The sequence below is a fragment of the Apostichopus japonicus genome, chromosome 6, assembly GCF_037975245.1.
Source record: "Apostichopus japonicus isolate 1M-3 chromosome 6, ASM3797524v1, whole genome shotgun sequence".
In the NCBI taxonomy this organism is placed as follows: Eukaryota; Metazoa; Echinodermata; class Holothuroidea; order Aspidochirotida; family Stichopodidae; genus Apostichopus; species Apostichopus japonicus.
The window spans coordinates 32,984-54,617 of record NC_092566.1 but is presented as its reverse complement, the minus strand read 5'-3'; the positions used below and the strand labels follow the sequence as shown (position 1 = coordinate 54,617).

The following is a 21,634-nucleotide window of genomic DNA, read 5'->3' as shown; positions in this document are numbered from 1 at the left end:
CTTTGATTGTATTGGCCTAGAAGTTGGTAATCATGCATTACACTAAATCAGACCAGTTCCACGAAAATTTTGAAATAATCGGTAATCGGTAATCGGCAATCGGCCGATTGTCACAGGAATTAATCGGTAATCGGTAAAACCGATTGTCATACAATCGGTCGAACACTAATTATTACACGCAATTGACCGTGTTATTTACGGTTTGAAATGACTGTATATAGTACGTATATACACAGTCAGTCAAATGAGTTACAACTCCTGCCCTTGTTGGCTCACATCAAAGAGAAGTAGTCATGTTAGGATTTCATCGCATTTATCCATTTGTTGTATTCCAGTATCGTGAGTTCGTGACACATGTTTAATATTGTCCATTGTGTTTGTTCCAGCATCTGCAAGGTCCATGGAGTAAAATACAATGGTATTATGGCGATCGGACGTTTTGTTTATTTTGATAGTGACTGTCTTTTGTGATTGTGTACATAATGGAATATTACTGGTCAAGACATGTTTCAACTAGGCCTAACTCTATGGAATAACACAGAGTCACCGTAGTATTTAGCCCAGGATTGAACGAGAAACGTGGATTTGTGGTTTGGATATTCACAACGGAATTTGGTTGACTACCAGGATACTTTTTCTGTGTGTGTACTTATGGATTTTAAAATGAGTGATTACTCTGTTCAGATGAAGCTTAGTCATGTGTCCTACCCTGGTCAATTTTGCCCACGTCTCCTCGTAGTTGTTCGTTTATGTTTAGTTTTTTTTAATTCGTTGATAGTAACGTAAACCATTTTCCCGTGACATCACACGCACGAGGCATCATTTAGGTCTATTTTCTGTTCATTTTGCAGTATCTTGCAATCACATTGAATCATGGAATGAGCAAGCTGCTTGCCTGGTTTTCAGTATATTGTACCGTACATACCTAATGACGCTCTGCTATATAAACGATGCCTCCATCTGAGTGGCAATTTTGCAAAGAAAATAACCCATTTAACTAAATTTTCTCCTTCAGACTATCTTAAACCTAGTTATTTGTCTTCATGTTTTCTCTTTTAAGCTATAGTTTTTCAAACATTCGAAACTGGAAGTCAAATACAGTACAATTGTTCGCTATCTGTGTACAGTATTAACACTACTACCTTGGTCAGCGTTTAATTTTTTGCGCTATACCATTAATGATGTCACACAGTGACTGAGGCTCCTTTGGGTCAATCTCTGTTTTCAGACATTCCAGAGGTACATGTCACGTGACTACCCAAAATGTCAATTTTCGAGGTTGTTTCAATTTTTTTACAAATGTTGATAATGGGTATGTTCACTCCCAAATTTATGAAAAATTACATACTTGTGTATGTTATCCTTTGAAATCTAACATTAGTCTAGAGGCTATTCATTTTTACTTCTTACCAAGGTTTTAAAAAATTTCAGGAAAGGAACGTAAGTCAGCATCAGGCCTATGCCTTTGTTTTCTTTGTCATAAGGATGATTAAGATAATCTCTCCCAGATTTGCTGAGACCTTGATAATTAAGATAAAAGCAATACAAATTTGTATGACTGCTAGACATCCTGTGTACCCTTGAACACATGCACCTTGTCTAAGTTGAGACCAACCGAACACTACCTAATTCAGAAGACCTGCCAACTCACCTGGGTTTACGGGTCTCCAAGGGATCTCCCCACTTTTAGGGCAATCTCATGCTGTTGCAATTTTACACTTTCCATATTATTTGTATGTATACACATTTTCCTATTTTGATATCTATTATATACTGCTGTACATGTGAGTACATGATCTTCCTTTTTGGAGAAATGTTTCACCTTCTAGGTCTAGAGCTCTACCTACCTACCTACCTACCTAACTACAGGCCTCGATTTAACCGCGGCCACAGTGGCCATTGCCATTGTATATTTCCTGTTGGCCATACTGCCCAGTTGGGGACATTACTAAAGTCAGTCAAAGGTGCCTTTATTGCCCTCAGTGTATGGCCTATGTACCCCATATATCAACACCAAAACTCATTTGTGAAGTTGAGGAACTGTGTGTTCCAGGAGAAAACTACCTTGTGACTTTGTTGAGGAACTGTTTTAGTCCATCGGGGCAGGCTTCAAAATGTGCTTAAAAAACAAGTTTCGATGCACATATTTAGTACCAAGGTTTGTTGGTTGGAAGTTGTAGAGGGATGTCCTGGGAACATTTTCGCGATGTTGGATGATTGGCTCTAGGTGTTATTTTTTGAGTAAACAACAAGCAAATGACGTCACTCTTATATGGTGTACGACAATTACAACAAAGCAGTTTCTTGTCATAGCAACATGAAAATGGCATTTAAATGCTCTTGAACTTATTATAAGCTAGATGTTTTTGTTGACAGTTATAGAGGGATGTCCTGAGATTGTCCTAGGAGTTGTTGGATGCTTGGAGAGATGTTATCTTATGTGTAAACAACAAATAACCTCACTACGAAGGGTGGGCTAAATTAAAAATCAGCAAGGACTATTCACTGCAACATAAGTTTTTAAATGTTACTAAACCTATTTAGAACCAAGGTTTGTTGGTAGGATGTTGTAAAGAATGTCCCAAGAATACCACCATAGGTTTAGAGCCATTCCGAAATGGCAGAAAGGATCAAAACCTATGGCGGACAGGTATGGCGGTATATACCTATGGCGGAATGGCACTGGAACTGCTACTACTAGTAGTAGCATGGAGGGCTCATAATTGACGCACCTAAGGATTTGATCAACGATGTCTATCAAGGAAAAATCCAAATCATTCAACTGTATGTGTTTTTCATATTGTTTAGTTCCTCCAAAATGTTATGATCTCAAAATATTTAAGGTTCTGTGCTTATGCACCGTACAATTGAGCAGAATTTGACCACAAAATGTCTGCCGTATCAAGTTCTTTTATACCCCTAAATTGACACATGCGTTGATTTAAGCTAACTGTAGTGTAGGCTTTAGTAAACATCCATTGACTTTAGATGCTGTTTGCTATGCTCTGAGCCTCTTAGCTCAGACAGGTCAGGTCCCAGAGAGTAGCGTTATCATATTGAGGTAATGTTGGTTACTTTTAGGGTGTAAGATTTCCAAATGTCCAAAAATTGTGCAAAACTGGGGGGAGGGTGTTAAAAGCTTCGAAAGTTCCACAATTTAGTCGGCAAATAGCTGAAATGGATTCAAACTCATGAAATATGTAATTCTGCTTGAATGCAAAAAGTTTAGGTGGCCTGCTGTATCGTTGCTAGTAATAATGGAAGGTGCGTCAATTACGGGGGTGCGTCAATTATGAAGCCTTTACTCAGGCTTGGGGTAATCGTAATCAGTAATCGATTACAATCGATTACATTTTTTGAAGTAATCGTAATCGTAATCGATTACTTTTGTGAAAATTACAAAGTAATCGTAATCGTAATCGATTACAAGGGCAAAGTAATCGTAATCGTATTACATTTATGATTACAGTGAAATTTGAATGAGAAGGGCAAAATTAGTAGAAAAGATTAAAACTAATTCTTACTATTGGCTTTTAGTGTGACCAAAGAAATGTTCCTGCTTCTAGAATTCTCTAGCACAATAAACTTATACTAAGAAGTACTGGGGATTTGATCGCCATATTCAAGGATTTTTTATCAATTTAATTGTCTGTTCATTCATACTTAGTAAAGATTCCTAAATCCTATTGGTCCATTCAGGTCAGCTGACCGTGGTTAATCCTGTGAGTAACGCACGGTAAAATTACGGGGCATCACTTTAATAAATCTTCGGTTATATGTAACCAAAAATGTTTTGTTTTATGATTTTTCCCCCACACAAATGGTAGTGTATGAATGAACAGGGTTAATCAACAGTCTAGCGTGCGTTACTCACATGATTAATGCACTCCGGGTGTTAATGCTATCACTGGATGCACTCTGGCTCTGCTACGCTCCGCCCCCGTGCATCGCTTGCATTATCCCCCGATCGTGCATTAATCCTGTGAGTAACGCACGCTAGACCGTTGATTAACCCCTTATTTAAATTGTATTTTTTACTGGACTTATGAGTTACACATCTTAAACATGTTAAGGCATAAATGTGTAATGCCTGGTAGGAATTGTAGATATACTTCCACAATTTTGTCCGTATATACTGTAAATGCCCTTCCTTTGCCCTATTTCATTGCCCTATTTCCCGGCAGAGAGTTATATTAAACAGATATGCAGAGGATTGTGCAAGTAACCACAATGTAATCATGATTGTAATCACGATTACATTACAATGTAATCGTAATCGATTACTTCAACTTTAGGCTGTAATCATAATCGTAATCATACATTCTCAAGTAATCGTAATCGTAATCGATTACATTCAGATGTAATCGCCCCAAGCCTGCCTTTACTATACTACTAGGCCCCTACGTGCAACTGTAAATGGTTGTATTAAAGCTACAGTAGTTACAAGGTCTAGTATAGTCTGTATCCAATTCTGTAGTGACCTTCAAATAAATGCAAAACGTATCGTTGTCATCAGGTGCGATATGGCTTCTATACGTATTAATTTCTGTGGGTACAATATACTGACAGTACACATTCTACATTACATAGGCCTAGGTTAGGCCTACTTGTGCATTGTGAGTGTTAGCCTAGTAATGCATTTACTAACTTAATCACATCTTCGTGGAGGTTGAAAAAAATCAACAAGTTAGGCCTACCTCCTGAAATTGCTCCTAAAATGAACAGTTTTCTCTTGTTGCGTTTGAGAACGTTCCAAATGTAAGCCAACATGCTGAGTTATTGTAAAATGGCAGTGGGTACTAACGTTGCAAAGAACGTGCAAAAACATCACAGCTTCAACACTTCATTGAAGACGATATGCCGATGTTGTGTAACCGTTGGTATATACAGTAGTACTCGGCTCCGAGTCCGAGAGTCCGACGTTGTTACTAAATTGTTAGGCTAGAAATGACCAAACTCGGATAAAATACTCAGGCAAAGACTACACATTTTCGAAGCTTAGGCGTATCGACCACTTTCTCACTTATACTGCAGTAATCCAATCGGCGCTTGCTGCAGCTGTACCGGAATAAATCGATGGTTTACTAATTTACAACTGCCATTTGAAAGCACTGTAGGCTAGGCCTATGTGCTAAGCCTGTTTCAAATGTTGTCGTGCAAACAAATTTGTTAGGGTTATAACGTCTTCATACCATGCAAATCAATTCATTCATTGACTAAACATGTGCTGGTCAGTACCATGACTACCTTTTTTGTTGAGGTTATCTTGAACGATATTGTTAAGGCCATATGATATTGAAATTTGCGCTACCACCGAGTTATGCCAAAGTTAATCCGCCATATCTTTGGATATGCACTTAAACTTAAAGTATAACCTAGGCTAAACCAATCTAGGCCTAGTAACTATAGGTTAGCCTATAAATTTTAAATTGTGTAGTGTGAGAGTCAATTAAATTTTACTGTTTCGAAAGTGAAGTCAATTTCAAAAAGATGACAGGTTTTAACTTACAGAGACCAACTCAACTTGGTGCAATTATCGGAGTTTTTCTCTTAGTTCTTTATTTCACATGGACACATCTGCCTAACCCACACAAGGCCAATGATACAATGAAATTCAAGGCTAAGGGTACACAAAAATTAAGACGTTCTTTAAAACCAAACATAATTTTTTTGCTTGCGGATGACCTCGGTTACAATGATGTTGGTTATCATTCTTCTGAGATAAAGACACCAAACCTGGATAAGCTAGCACAGGAAGGGATTAAATTAGAGAATTACTATGTTCAGAAAGTATGCTCACCAAGTAGAGGCCAGCTTCTTAGTGGCAAATATCAGGTATTTATTACCACACTAGCCTACCAAATGTTGCTCTATTTATTCAATAACTTTTTGCATGACTGATTTGAATAAGTTAAGGTAATTATGATTATCAGAAATTTTATATAAAGAATATCGGCCGACTGAGAGAAAATATGAAACAAGTCATTATAAGCCTACAGTACAGTACTTGATACAGTACTTCTATTTTGGCATGTAGCCTAAGGCTTTTAAAATTCATTTTCTCTTGCTGTACATTGAAACACAGCTTTGTTCAAATCCATAAAGAACTGCATCGTAAAGCCTCAACAAGTGAAACTGCAGTTGTTTTGATAGAGATTTTGTTATGATTCTGATATTGTTCATCATTAATATCCTATTAGAGTATCAAAGAGCTTTTAGTATCATTATGTTAATACAGCTAAATATGCTAGGCATGAAATGTAATTTCTATACTCCATCAAATTGTTCCTAACCCATTCAGACATTCCTAAAAAAAACCTATTCCATCTCCATCCATCCTTTAATCCTAGCTATATAAAGCCATGCCAGTAACCTTCATTCCATGCTCACCTCATATACAATTAGGAAGTCCTGTTAATGATTTATTTTGAATTATACCAAACAGATATATACAGGCCTCCAGCATAGTTACATTCTCACAGCATCTCCTAACTGTTTGCGCACAGATATACCAACCCTGCCAGAAAAGCTTAGAGAAGCAGGGTATGCAACTCATATAGTTGGCAAGTGGCATCTTGGTTACTATAAAGAAGAATGTCATCCTTTGAATCGGGGATTTGACTCATTTTATGGTAAGAAAATTTAAATCCAGGTAAGTTTATTTTGACATATTATCTTAACTTAGTTCTCTGTGCCAACCTTGTGAATGAATCAGGAATTCATTAAAGGTGGGGAAATAGTGTGCTGCAATGTGCCTCTGCTAATTCTCTTCCTACATGGTTCCCCTCACCTGTTCCACCACCAATGAAACAAACCACAGTAAATTAATTCCCTGTAGGTGTATTTAAACTGATGTTATTAGATCTTGTAGATATAGAAACTGACGAAAAGCCTATGTGTGGTTGTTGACAATGGCCTTAATTTTAGGGAGCATGTTGCGTCAATTGTTTCCAAAGCCAACAGCATTCTAGGAATAATCATACGGACTTTTAGGTATTTAGATAGAGACACCGTGTTGCTTCTTTATAAGGCCTTAGTGAGACCAGTTTTGGAGTATGGTCAGCCAGCTTGGTCACCTATTTATCGTCGGGAAACAGAGGCTATAGAATCTGTGCAACGCAGAGCAACTAAATTAGTGCCAGGATTATGTAGTCTACCCTATGAACAGAGACTCCGAGAACTGAACCTTTTTTTCCTTGTCACATAGACGTTTGAGAGGTGATATGGTGTTTGTATATAAATATCTGAATGGATTGATAATTTCTACCCATGACCTGTTTATAAGATCACATGAATCAGTTACGAGGGGTCACTCCTACAAGTTAGTTAAACCTAGAGTGAACACTTCGCTTCGTCAAAAGAATTTTACGCAGAGATCTATTAGTTATTGGAATTCTTTGCCAGAACCTGTTATTAATTCTCCCTCTTTGAACTGTTTTAAATCGAGGCTTGATTCATTCTGGAAGGACAAACCTGGGGTGTTTGATTTTCAACAGTAACTTCTGGAGTTTAATTTATGGATTTTTTTTTTTCTTTTTTTCTGTGGAGCGATGAAATGGCCTTTGGCCAACAGCATCGAAGTTGATGATGATGATGATGATGATGATGATGATGATGATGATGATGATGATGATGATGATGATGATGATGATGATGATGATGATGATGATGATGATGATGATGATGATGATGATGATGATGATGATGATGATGATGATGATGATGATGATGATGATGATGATGATGATGATGATGATGATGATGATGATGATGATGATGATGATGATGATGATGATGATGATGATGATGATGATGATGATGATGATGATGATGATGATGATGATGATGATGATGATGATGATGATGATGATGATGATGATGATGATGATGATGATGATGATGATGATGATGATGATGATGATGATGATGATGATGATGATGATGATGATGATGATGATGATGATGATGATGATGATGATGATGATGATGATGATGATGATGATGATGATGATGATGATGATGATGATGATGATGATGATGATGATGATGATGATGATGATGATGATGATGATGATGATGATGATGATGATGATGATGATGATGATGATGATGATGATGATGATGATGATGATGATGATGATGATGATGATGATGATGATGATGATGATGATGATGATGATGATGATGATGATGATGATGATGATGATGATGATGATGATGATGATGATGATGATGATGATGATGATGATGATGATGATGATGATGATGATGATGATGATGATGATGATGATGATGATGATGATGATGATGATGATGATGATGATGATGATGATGATGATGATGATGATGATGATGATGATGATGATGATGATGATGATGATGATGATGATGATGATGATGATGATGATGATGATGATGATGATGATGATGATGATGATGATGATGATGATGATGATGATGATGATGATGATGATGATGATGATGATGATGATGATGATGATGATGATGATGATGATGATGATGATGATGATGATGATGATGATGATGATGATGATGATGATGATGATGATGATGATGATGATGATGATGATGATGATGATGATGATGATGATGATGATGATGATGATGATGATGATGATGATGATGATGATGATGATGATGATGATGATGATGATGATGATGATGATGATGATGATGATGATGATGATGATGATGATGATGATGATGATGATGATGATGATGATGATGATGATGATGATGATGATGATGATGATGATGATGATGATGATGATGATGATGATGATGATGATGATGATGATGATGATGATGATGATGATGATGATGATGATGATGATGATGATGATGATGATGATGATGATGATGATGATGATGATGATGATGATGATGATGATGATGATGATGATGATGATGATGATGATGATGATGATGATGATGATGATGATGATGATGATGATGATGATGATGATGATGATGATGGTGTGTGGTGTCCTTTCACTAAAGGAAGACTGAGATCAATATGATACCTACTATATTTTTTAGGCTGGACCTGGCTCAAATTTATATTATGGCAGTGGAAGTATTGGTTATTTGGTTGTAGTGGTGTTAAATGAAATAAATATAGAGGCACGTATTACGATTCTGCAACTAAGCAAACACATGTATTTTCTGTTTCTTATCTTCAACACAACTCAAGGCTCTTGTAACTTAACTCCACCATGTCTCTTAAGCGCATGTTAAGTACACCTATGATATGGGGGAGCTCAAAAGTCAGAGATTGGTTATTTGGTTGTAGTGGTGTTAAATGAAATAAATATAGAGGCACGTATTACGATTCTGCAACTAAGCAAACACATGTATTTTCTGTTTCTTATCTTCAACACAACTCAAGGCTCTTGTAACTTAACTCCACCATGTCTCTTAAGCGCATGTTAAGTACACCTATGATATGGGGGAGCTCAAAAGTCAGAGCTAATCAAACTGTGCAATACCCTGCAAGTGACAATATCTAAAGAAATGATGAAATCTTGCAATCCTCTTCAGTCTTCATTGACAGTTAGCCTCTAGGTGAAGTCCTTTAAGAGTATCTAAAAATTTGAGTAGTTTGTTGGGGACTGAAGACAGAAAGGTTTAAAATATCAAATGTGATTTTGACTCTGCACAACATTTGAAGAGTACTTTAATAATCTCTACCATACTGCAGAGAGAATAAAGTTTAAGAGAGAATAATTATGCATGTTATAACTGTCAGAAGGTGAAACATATTTATTTTCAGTCAAGTTGCATCAATATGTTGGCAACTGACCTGTGGGAAGGTGTAACTTTTTTGTTGGGGGTGGGGAGGGGAAAGCTGATAGGTTGGGGGGGGAGAGAAAAAGGTTATGGAGAATATGGTCAACTTCTAATGCACTTGATTTTTCGGTTTAGACTTGCAAACTTTTGTTCTAGCCATTCCCCACCCCTCCTACTGTTATGGTTTGGTTTAAAATTGGAAAGTTTATCTTGTTTTGCAGGTATTCTCACTGGTAAAGGGGACCATTATACTCACAACAACACTGCATACATTGATGGTCACATTTTAAATGGATATGATTTTTGGAAAAATCATGACCCTGACTTTTCTGCAGATGGGCATTATTCTACATTTCTCTATCAGGACAGAATCAACCAACTCATAGATGATCATGACAGGAGTAAGGTCTGTGTAAAGTTCATTGTCGTGTCTGGTTACACAGCTGGTCTATATACTTTGATGCTCTATTTGCACTTCTGCAGCACCAAAGGCAGAGAGTAACTTTTTATTGGTTTTCAGTAAACTATCCAACGTGAAAGGGGGAATAGTTTAATTGATTCCTGTATTAGTCATGTTGTTTATTGCTGTGCCATTTCCTTTAAAATGCTGTAAAATACATTCCATCAGAACAAAAGAGCTGTGGTGGGGTGTTAATTCTCCTAGACAGCTTGTAACAAGTGTAAAGTAGATCTATTATCTACATAACTATTCCCAGACAGGAACCACCCTTTTGAGGATTTCCTGGTGTTATTAGAAATGTCTCTTTTAAGAATCTAACATCAAAAGGTTCCCTTATGGACATATCATACATAACAAGGTGTTTTCCTTGATGAGAAATGACAACGAACTCCACTAAAACCAAGAAGATTTCCATGAGAGATTATACTATTGATCATAAATTCCCTACTTATGATATCTCATTTACAAGGTTTGCAGACTGCTGTTTACCTCAAATGATCTCTGATATACCATTCAAGTTTCCCTTCTTTACAAAGTTTGCAGAATTCTACCTCTGACCACCACCAAAGCAATAGGGTTCATGTACTCAAAACAGGGCACCCATATATGAAATACATCCAAGTTTCCTTACCTGAGATAACATGTTTTCTAAATTTGAAGACTTTGACCTTACTAACCATTGACCTAAAATTGTATGGTTCATTAACTGAATATAGGGTATACATGAGATTCATTCAACTTTCCCTACTTGAGATATTGTGTTTATAAGCAAAGCCTGACACAAATACAACCACACATACACACAGACATACACACATACACACACACACACACACACACACAGGAAGGCCAACTTGAAAGCATAGGTTCATGCCTTCAGCATCGGAACCAAAACTGAAAAGGCATCATTGGATTTCACCCAACGTGAGACAAAACACATATGGAAATGATAGCAGACGAAAGCTATTCATGAAATAATCCATAAAGTCTTACCTCCACTGCTGAACAGTTGCTTTCTGGAGTAAATATCGCTGTTTTGGAGTTTTGGAGGCCTGTTAGAGATAATTATGAGGCAACCTATGGCAACTTAATTGAAGGGAAAAAGTATTTATTGCCAACTGTAATGGATGATTTTTAAGGGCATTAAGTCCTCTGACATTTGAAAAGAATTGCCATGTCCTCAGAAGAATTCTATTGTTAAATGGTATTGTTCAGGTTAAGCTATGTTGATTTGAACGATGCAAAAAATAAACTATTGGATTCTCAGCCTGAATGTAAAACACACCTGTGTGTATATGTGTGACACCCTTAGAAGAACCCTATTGTTTTGGGATGAAGTCAAAGGTCATTTTTGGGGTCTGTGGAGGACAAAATCTGTAAACCAAAAATAAACTTTAAAGCCTGGTCAAGCTTCTTATTGCATGTGGTATTCAGGTGTCCTTAGAGAGTAGGAACAGTGCTTAGAGAGTAGGAACAGAATAGAGGTTTTGAGGGAAGTCAAAGGTCATTTAGGGTCAGTAGACATTAAAGTTTCTAAACCTTGTAAATGCAATAACTCTAAAAGTAAAGCTCAATGAAACTTGATATATATTATGTGGGACTGTTAGGGAGTTCAAGACAATTTAAGGGCGTCAAAGATCACTTGGGGTCAACAGAGGTAAAGTCTAAAAACATTGTAAAACAGGATAATTCTAAATAAGTGCGATTGAACATGACATTGGTACAAAGGTCTGTTTTAGGGAGTTAAAGAACCCTATTGTTTTATAAGGGGGTCACTTTGGGTCAATGCCCAAGAACTGCCAAATCACTATATCTCTAAAAGTACACCTTGGTTAAGCTTATATACTGTGCATGTTGTGCCACAATGAAAAGGCAAATTAGTTTTTCTTAAAATATTATAAACAGTAGAACTCCACACAGTTGCATCATTTTGGAACTTCAAGACAAAATGACCTCATGGCAGCTTCAATTCACTGTGCTATCAATCATGTCACTTCTGTGCCCTAAAATGTCAAGTGGACATACTGAAGATAGTGAATACAGTGTTTAAAATTCACTTGTTAATCGTTTTAAAAGGTTGTCTATAGCATTTGGATAATTGTCAGAATTAATTGTTTTAAAACTAATTTTCAGATCTTGAAGATTTGTTGTAGTAAGTAGTAATAGGTGTATAGTTTTCAAATATTGAGCATAAATAATGGGAAGTAGACTGTCTTGGAGGAACAAAGAATAGTTTATGTCTCCCTGATAGAGACAGTATTGGTACTGCTCATAGGTCTGTCAGTACAAATGGTTTGAAGCATGACATTAAAATACAGTTTATCAGAAAATGTCACAAATTACATAGGCCTACACATTACAAGTGGCATCATAACAATACATGGTTTTGAAAATTACCTTAAAGCTTGGTGAAAACTAAAATATTGCTGTGGTACACTGGCATTTCAATAAAAATTCAAGACAATTTGTAACTTGCTGTTAAAACTTGCCTTGCACCTCTTGATCCCTAAAGTCATCAGTGTTGGTCCCAACTTGTAGCTTGCTATTAATTGTTACAAGTTTACAAAAGTGCTTGACTGGAGGTTCTGATTTTCCATATAACTAGCAGACATTGAGGATTATTAAAATAGACAATTATATATGTCTCCGTGTGGGTGACTACTTTTATATGAGTAATAAACAATGGAAATCATGCTAAATTTTCACAGAACTTGTATATTAACGAAACAATGTGACTGTGTGCTTTGTTTCAACACTGTTAAAAACATGTTTGGTTTCGATGATAATGGTAACCTGTGCAGTTATGATGGTGTGGGTGGTGTGTATGTGTGTGTGTTCTTGACACCTTGCTTGTAAGCCTATCTCTAGAAGAAAAGATTGGCCAAATTTCATACTTAGTATAATTATGCCCCATATTGAGTAGAAGAAGCCTATAATATTTGAGGTCAAAGGTTATTGAGGTCACCAGAGATCAAAACGTGAAATATTGTTAACACAATATCACAAGAAGGGAATATCTGGGAGATATCATACATTGCATGTGGGTGTATCGTATGTTTGTGGAAGTGAAAGGTCATTTTAGGTCACCAGAGGTAAAAAGGTGAAATGAATCTTGTTTGTAGAGCTAATTTTACCCAAAGATGGTAAAAATCAAACATTTGATATTGGTGTAAAAGAAAAAGGAGGGTTAGGGTTAGAAAGAGGTGGTCAAATGTTGAATGAAGTTATTAGCAGCCAAAAGGAGGAATGATTCAAAGAAGCTTTCTTACAATTCATTATGATGGGGCACAATAATCAATGTCATCTGGAGCATGTTAGAGTGGAAACATGGAGTTCATGGCTGTTTCTCTCAACCAGTGTGTGCACTATCCCTTTAATCTTCTCTTTATTTATGAATATGCATAGGTGGTAAATGAAGTCAACGTCATTTTCAAACCAGAGTTGATCCGAAAATCATGCCCTGTGAACAATCAACCATGATCTTAAAATGAAAAACTTTTAGACAGTTGATTTCTAAGAGATGCAGCTAATTAATATCATCAATACCTCAATACATATTTGCATTTATGGTTAACATTGTTGTTTGCCTCAAATTATGCTCCTTGCACATACTTTATACTTTACTAATAAATGACATGTATTCCCTCTACCATTCTACAGCCTCTTTTTATGTATGTGCCATTCCAAGCTGTCCACTCACCATTGCAAGTTCCGGATTCTTACTGCTTGATTTATCACAATATCACAGAGTTGAAGCGACAAAGATTTGCAGGAATGACAACATGCATGGATGAAGCGGTTGGTAATATTGTGAACAAGCTCAAAGGATCTGGTTTATGGAGAAACACTGTACTTATATTTTCAACAGGTTAGGGAGTTCATACTGCACTTTCCAAAACCAATCAATCATTACTATTATAGTCAACCTGTCTTGTGGATAAATACTATATAGATTTGTCTTTATAACTCTAGGATTGGGTTCATTGAACTGAACTAGCCTGCTGGATGTTGTCACCAAATAAAAGTGAATAAACAAGTACTTGATGTCAGTCATAATTTCAGCACCTAGGCAATTTTCAATGATGTATGAATCATGTACATAAACCAATTCGGAGTCATTACTTGAAATTAAACATGACCTGCTACAATTAAGCATGACATGTTACATATAAAAGTTGTTTTAGAGTATTGCAACATTAAGCAAAGTGCTTATTGTAATATGACAGTCCAGTAATATGTGTAAGATATATTCTTATTAAACAGTGTTTTTGTGTTGTTATTAACTTTATATCTCACATGGAGCCACTCTATGACGTCTCACACAGTTTGATATTTTCTATTATTGTTCTGCAGTGCTAGCACTCTGCCAAACCATCAAACTAGTTGTTACTGGCTTGAGGTTGATTGCTTACAAACATGTGTAATGTGCTATTAATTTAGGTCAGGCATTGGAAATTATATGGAATGAAAATGCTGTCTCTACCCACTTGTAGCCAATCAGAGCAGTCCTAGTATAAAAATGGATCTCTCCATGCATTGGCTGATCTGAGGTGTGATATTTCCTTTATCAGAGTTCTCTTGTGCAGTGTCTAGGAGATGTCTCTTGTGGTATTCTTTTTCAACCACTAGAACATGGATTAGTTTTGGATCATACATTCAGCAGAGTGACTTAACCACGCTAATCAATGAATCCTTGTTCTTCTTAAATATTCATAAACCCATTTTGACAGTTATGTTATAAACCATATAATTTTACAGCAATCTTTGGATAATAGATGAGATAAACAAGTAAGATGATCACCTTTAATTTAATTTCTTGATTGATATAGTGATCCCTTGCCATGGTTATTAACAAGAATAATGTGGAAGACTGCCATCACTTCCCTTACATTTCATTGGGTTGCCCCTCTCATTGGTGGATTGAAACAGTTTAGTTCAGAAAGGAAGAAGTTAAGAATTTGGCAGAAAATCCAATCTTTTCTGAGCTTTTTTTGTTTCTGTAGATAATGGGGGTTCAGTTTTACGTGGAGGCAACAACTGGCCACTGAGAGGATGGAAAAACTCTATGTGGGAAGGCGCAGTAAGAGCAGTGGGGTTTGTTCTCAGTGATCTCTTGCCTACTAACGTGAGAGGAACAACAAGTAAACAACTTATGGATATCAGTGACTGGTTCCCTACACTGGTCCAGGGTGTAGCTGGTCACTCCATAGAGGGACTGGATTTAGATGGCTATGACATGTGGGATGTATTACGGTAAGTGAAATGTCAAAGGTGACACACTGAAATATCTTTTAGATGTATGTAAATGGGTGGAAGTTCATCTCTCTTTACAATGGTTAGTAGTTTAGTTTGAACAATACATAAAATACATTATAACCTCAGGAGAAGCCATTGTTACCAACTTTGAGTATTGACAAAGATAATGATGGTGGCAGGTTAAAACTAATTCCACCATACAAACTCATGAAAGTAAATAATAATTCTTCCATGATGTAGTGCACTGCTGAAAAAATGTGAGGTCTTGCATGTTTCACAAACTTGATTGTAGAAGACTACTGAATTCATTAACTATCGATGGCATGTAAATGGCTGCAATGAGCAGCACAACAGCAGTATTGATCGCACTACCTCTCTACATCAGTAGGAAGAATGTTAAATCTTATATGTTACAAATGACAAGAACCTTAGGACCAATCAGGGTTAGGAATTTCTGAAATGAATATTAATATACATGTGAATTTTTATTCTTGTAGCACAGGTTACTACATCCTTTAACTAGATTTTGTACTGTAGCAACATGATCATATAGCCTCTAATTTAAAAGTATTTGCATACATGTTCTCAACCAATGATGAAAACTTGCATCAGTATAAACTTGAACAACTCAATAAGATTTCTCAGGTTGTAAGGTAATTTGAGTAGTATCTAGTGCATCTAGCAATTATTAAGGTAATGTATCCCATCATGCCCTAAGCTGTGGTAAAAGATGCTTGTCGTTCTCTGTTTCAGATCACAAGTAGAATCACCAAGATTGGAGCTGGTGCATAACATTGACCCATGGCCTAATAATCCAGCCAAATTCTCCACAGAAATCTCAGCTGCTATACGAGTCAGAGATTGGAAGCTGATTACTGGAGATCCTGGTGAGATGATTACCTTAAAATATCCCAACTTTAGGTGAAATCTGCCGTTTGTTTTTAAAAAAAAATTCCGGTATTTTCTAATTCCGTAGGAATATTGCAACTTTCAAATTTTAAAAGGGGATGTCTCCTCATGGAACACTGCATTTTGCTTGACTTTGACACATTCCATCGTTTATTCACCTTCTAATATTCAACTAATGGATCAAATTAAGATTATAGTGAACAAGATATACCAACTGGGTGACTCCCATGTCCACAGTGTATCTACGAATTTAAGAAAACATACAAAGGAAAGCAAATAGAGTTTAAATTTAACTCAGTTACTGTGTAACAAGATGTCAGTATTAGATTTAATGTTTTATACATATTAACACCCAGGTTCTGAAGGTGGCAAGTGGATTGCACCCAGTGACTATAACATAACACCAGACCAACCTCTCGATCCAGAAGGGAAGAAAATTTGGCTATTCAACATAACTGCTGACCCGTGTGAGAAAGTGGACTTATCAAATCATCATCCAGAAATCGTTGAGAGCCTTCTTGATAAGTTAAAGGGTTATTACCAGAATTCCATATCTCCATTTCATCCGCCAGAAACAATTCAAGCAGACCCACAGTTAAGAGGCGGTTTATGGAGGGCCTGGGCATAGAATCTATTCTTCCTTATGTCACCAGCAGAGAATTCCAAAAGATGGAAAAATCCAGTTATTCTTACTCCTGGACCTCAATGTTTGCCCCTGGGTGGAGTAACAAGTCTTTGCAGTATGTAATATATGTACAACATGATTGGCAGTTTCGCCTTTTATGAGCCCAAACTACAAAATTTGGCCTTTTTGAAATTGGTTCAGCTGGTAAAAATTGAAAGCACTGGCCAATTAGCATTTTGCCCAATTTTTAGTCTTTGAGGGTGTCTACCTCCAAAAATATAAGCATACATACAAAAATACATAAGCATACATAAGTATTCTATCACAAATGATTTCTTAAGGATACCGTATTAAAAACTTTTGGTCAACGTTCAACCAATCAGAGTCTGTGGTTACGACCATGGAATTTATTTATAATAAATATAATGTATAATATATAATGTATAATATATATTAAGTTCACGGTACAACTTTAAGTACTTTAAGTACTTTACTCACGACTGGTCAGCTTTGTTAAAACAGTGTGTTTATTGAAACTTTGATTTGCAAGACAGTGTATGCTAATAACATTCAAATGAACGTGCCAAAAAAATTGCCGAAGTGGAATAAAAAGTAAGAAATGGGAAGAAGTACACAGTGGAATGGGCGAAAACATTTGCCTGGGTCGCTGCATCTGGGGAAGAAATGATAAGGCATTATGTAAGTTGTGCCGGCGTTCTATGCAGGTGAAACGAGATGCACTTATGCAGCATGAAAATTTCATCGTCGCACAAAGTCTGGTTAACACCATGAACATGTATCAGACACAGGAAGTGGATGAACTCTAAGAGATCAATTAAAAGTAGTTTCCTATTTACTTGTCTTTCATGCAGTGGCATAGCCAGTCCTGCGGGGGAGGTGTGGGATCGGGTGGTAATAGTGGGGCGGGAGGTTAGCACAGGTGGGGCACCAATGAGAAGGTAGATGTGTATTTTTTCTGTGGGCATTTCTAGGGCACCACAAATTGGTAGGAGGAGTGTGCCTCAGACTCCTCCCCAGATTAATTAAATGCGAGTGTTGCTATTAATCTCTGTAATTGTCTTTTATGGTATGTTCTTGTTTAAAGTTATTGGAGTTAATAAATCTGTTTTAACCTCCAAAGTATTACAATGAACATGTATTGACAATATCTAATTTCTGGTTTAGATAAACTTGACTTTCAAAGAATATTAAATTCTATCAAGCGAGAGGGTTGTCATTCCACCTGATTAAAAGGATCACCGGACAAGCGAACAGATATACATAACAGAAGAAAATGAAAATCAACAATACAACAGCAATTTCCAGGAATTAAACTAATTCTCACCTCTATTGTCTAAATGTTTCCCTGGTTCTTCATCAAATTGTAGATGATGTTTCCCCCATAAATTCTGGCAAACCTTAGAAGAAGCAGCAAGAAGATGTTTAAAATTATTTATCTTTCTAACTGCTGTTCCTAATTTGATTTTTTTACTTAAAGCATATCCTACGAATAAAATAAGTGTGTTTTGTTTAATAAGATTATTCACATCCACTTGGTTGTTGTTATTGTGACCAGTTAGTTCACACAACTTGATAATATAGTAAGTAAAGAAAACAATGGAAGAAGAGATGTTTAGTTGTAGTATGTAGATATATAGGGGAGTTTAAATTGTACTTTATCAGGCGACATTTCTCTCTCTCTTGAATGTGAATACTCTATGGAGGATATTGTTTCAGCGTCTGTAGTGATTACTTGCCCGATGAGACATAAGAAATTGCTCAATATGCTGTGCAGCGAAGTAAAAAAATAGAAATATACCGTTTTCAACCAATTGAGTCATTTTTGTTGATTACCATATTTTCTCTTACATTCAGAAAGTGTTTTTAAACTTGTGTTTGTACATTAGAAGTGTGATTTGTGCCATCAATGTTGTTATCACCAAGTGTACACAGTTCAGTTCCGACATACCACTGCTCCCTACATAATGTGGGAACAATTGCAGAATCCATTCAGTTTTCGTAATTGCTGGTATTAACTTCAAAAGTTAAAATATATAGGTTGAACCACATATTTAACATTCTAAAAATCTTATTTTAGTAAAAACACATATAAAGTTTGGCATAATTTTCAATAATATTTTAGTTATAACTGTCCTCGGTTTGCCCTATCGGTGAACTTGCAAATATTATTTCATCAATTTGTTTGTAATGTTTCCAGATTTCAACAAAGCATAAAGCCTCAGCTAAGTTTCAAATTTAACCTCCATCTTTCTTTCCTTTACATTCATACCTTCGCACGGTGCACTCACTCTGTCCTGTAGAGCTAAGGTCTATTAATATTAGCACGGTTCACTCACTCTCTCCTGTAGAGCTAAGGTGTATTAATATTAGCACGGTGCACTCACTCTCTCCTGTAGAGCTAAGGTGTATTAATATAAGTGGGTCATGCAGCAATTCCAAATCTAATTGCATCCCTCATTGATGACAACTAATTAGAGCTTTGCAAATAGACGAATAAAACAAGTGGGTTTGTCACAACTCGTTCTGGGATAACCCCCTCAAGTATTTTATTGATTACTTTACGTGTTTAGTTAATTGGATGCTAATTATTTAGCCACGGTTTTGTGCATCCTTAAGCATTACGTAATCTTTTTTTGTTGTTAACGAGTATCGGAATTCCGTCGGCATGGGGTATAAATAGAACAGTAAAGCCACGTGCTCTCACTATTCAATCTCGGTCTTGAACCGAAAGCAAAACCGTAAGTTGCTCTTGTTTAATTATGAAATGTTAGTCAGAATTTTCGTTCAAAAGAAACAACTTCCACCTTCATTGAGATAACATTGACTCATAACTTTACTAATAATGTGTGTGTTTTTGGTACTTTTATAGATGGCAAAAGAGGCAGGGAAGAAGCTAAATTAAAGCTTGAACGAGGAAAGAAAGAGAACGTGAAACTAAGAAAAGGAAAAGGCCGACGCTCGTATAGAAAGAAAGAACATTCATTTGTATTAACCATAAACGTTGACAGAACCCTCAACGAAACAAAAGTAGGACCATAAGAAGGAAAGGATGCCATATGAAGTATCATGGGCGTCACCAGGTGGGGGACGGGGGGACATGTCCCCCCCCACTTTCAAAAGTGGAGGGGATATATCATTTGTCCCACCCACTTTTCAGAGTAGTTATTAAAAAAAATCACATGGATATGCGCGATTTTCTATTTAAGGTCAAGAAATCTGGACTCCCTGGGCCCCTGATATCTATCACTTGCACCGTCATTTATCTCCCATTCTCCCAATATCCTAAATCTGCCCATTTAATTCGTTCGGGGGGGGGGGGGGAGACCATTCGAAAGTGTATTTAATCTTGCACACATGTTGTTTGTCTGGGTTCCAAGGGATTAGGTAAGCCATACAGGTAGATGGTGATGAGTTACTATGTTCATATCACTACCTCCAGTCCCTTGGACTGGACGGACGAATAGGGGTGTAGGGGTTAAGTAATTAAGGCTACATGTATTCGCCGGATATGGTAGATCTTTATTGTTGAGTGCCGGCTAGGCGCTACACACGCTCTGCGCGCGGTGCCTTTTTCTGATTATTATTATTAAAGTACCTGGGCACATAACAACTGACGTCTCGCACCTACATGCATGTATTATATATACCACTCCACTCATCCCGGAGGTGACGGCGCCACTTTTTCAATATTTCGTTTGAGATGGACGCTGTGTAATTCGTCTCCCTTGGTGTCAGAACGGCATCTTTCTACCAGTACTTTCCGTCGGAATTTAGTTTTGTGAGACAAAATTTCTCCTCACAGATCTGGCTCTGATGTAACTAAAAACGACTCAGGAAGGCCGTCTCCTGCGATCTAGGGGGTCTTATGTACCCAAAATTTTCTGGTACGCTACGCGCCAACCAATGGTGGCGCTCCGCTCAGATAGTATAGTGTCCCCCTCACTTTCTGAAACCTGCTGACGCCCATGTGAAGTATAGAAGTTTAAAAGGATATATATAGAAACTTATGCCTTTTTTGTTCTATGTAACCGCTATTAATTTTATTGTTGTTGTTAATAATTATATTGAACATTTGAAACTCATATTCTCTCTCTGTCCGTCTTTACGCCGTTGTCGACTGCTCTCTTAAAAGAATCCGTGACAGGGTTCAATGACTTAAGATTTCCAGTCGGCCTTTCATTGTTATTATAGTATGTAAGTTAATGCTTCATCAATTAAAGTTTGAAAGCCAAATATATATTGCGTATAATATCTTCAAGTGGGTACTGTAAGCTCTTGTTTAAGGTATATCATTCAGGTATGTGAGTGTCCCGGCTTTTCCAACATTTAAATCCCACAATCAATGAGAAAATGTCTTGTCAAGTTGTATTTAATAGATTGACTATGACAACTGTTTCAAATTTAAACTTCCTTTTACTAACATATTTTTCTCTGTTACCTTTCTGATTGATTTCTAATGGTGGTCTTTCTTCAGGAAACACTTATTACAGTTATTACAGAGGTTGAAAAGTTAGAGATATCTTTGTAGACCTGCGACAGGTTAAAACCCTCGA

At 36.7% G+C, this 21,634-nt stretch overlaps 2 protein-coding genes across 8 annotated transcripts in view; one reads left to right on the top strand and one right to left on the bottom strand.

Annotated features, from left to right (window-relative positions):
* The window catches only part of LOC139968554 (peroxisomal biogenesis factor 3-like), a 35,427-nt gene extending 29,797 nt beyond the window's left edge, over window positions 1-5,630 (bottom strand). Inside the window, exon 1 of one of the 3 annotated variants that reach the window (XM_071972632.1) lies at window positions 5,510-5,630. Coding sequence is in view for 1 of the 3 variants with exons in the window: in XM_071972631.1 (XP_071828732.1) it covers window positions 4,698-4,770 (73 nt within the window). In the remaining 2 variants the exon portion in view is untranslated. Of the gene's footprint in view, window positions 1-4,697; window positions 4,940-5,509 lie in introns of those variants that run through there. The other 2 variants (XM_071972633.1, XM_071972631.1) reach the window with 2 other exon arrangements.
* Window positions 340-18,896, top strand: LOC139968553 (arylsulfatase J-like). Of its 5 annotated transcripts, none has more exons than XM_071972630.1 (7): window positions 340-418; window positions 6,507-6,632; window positions 10,032-10,216; window positions 13,931-14,138; window positions 15,274-15,523; window positions 16,280-16,413; window positions 16,792-18,896. In XM_071972630.1, the coding sequence occupies exons 1-7, from the start codon at window positions 355-357 to the stop codon at window positions 17,061-17,063; spliced, it is 1,239 nt and encodes a 412-aa protein (XP_071828731.1). In that variant the 5' UTR covers window positions 340-354; the 3' UTR covers window positions 17,064-18,896. The 5 variants fall into 5 exon arrangements, with proteins under 5 accessions (XP_071828731.1, XP_071828730.1, XP_071828727.1 ...); XM_071972629.1 differs by having other exon boundaries at window positions 401-418; window positions 6,446-6,632; XM_071972626.1 differs by lacking the exon at window positions 340-418 and adding an exon at window positions 4,742-4,880.
* The last annotated feature ends 2,738 nt before the right edge of the window (window positions 18,897-21,634 follow it).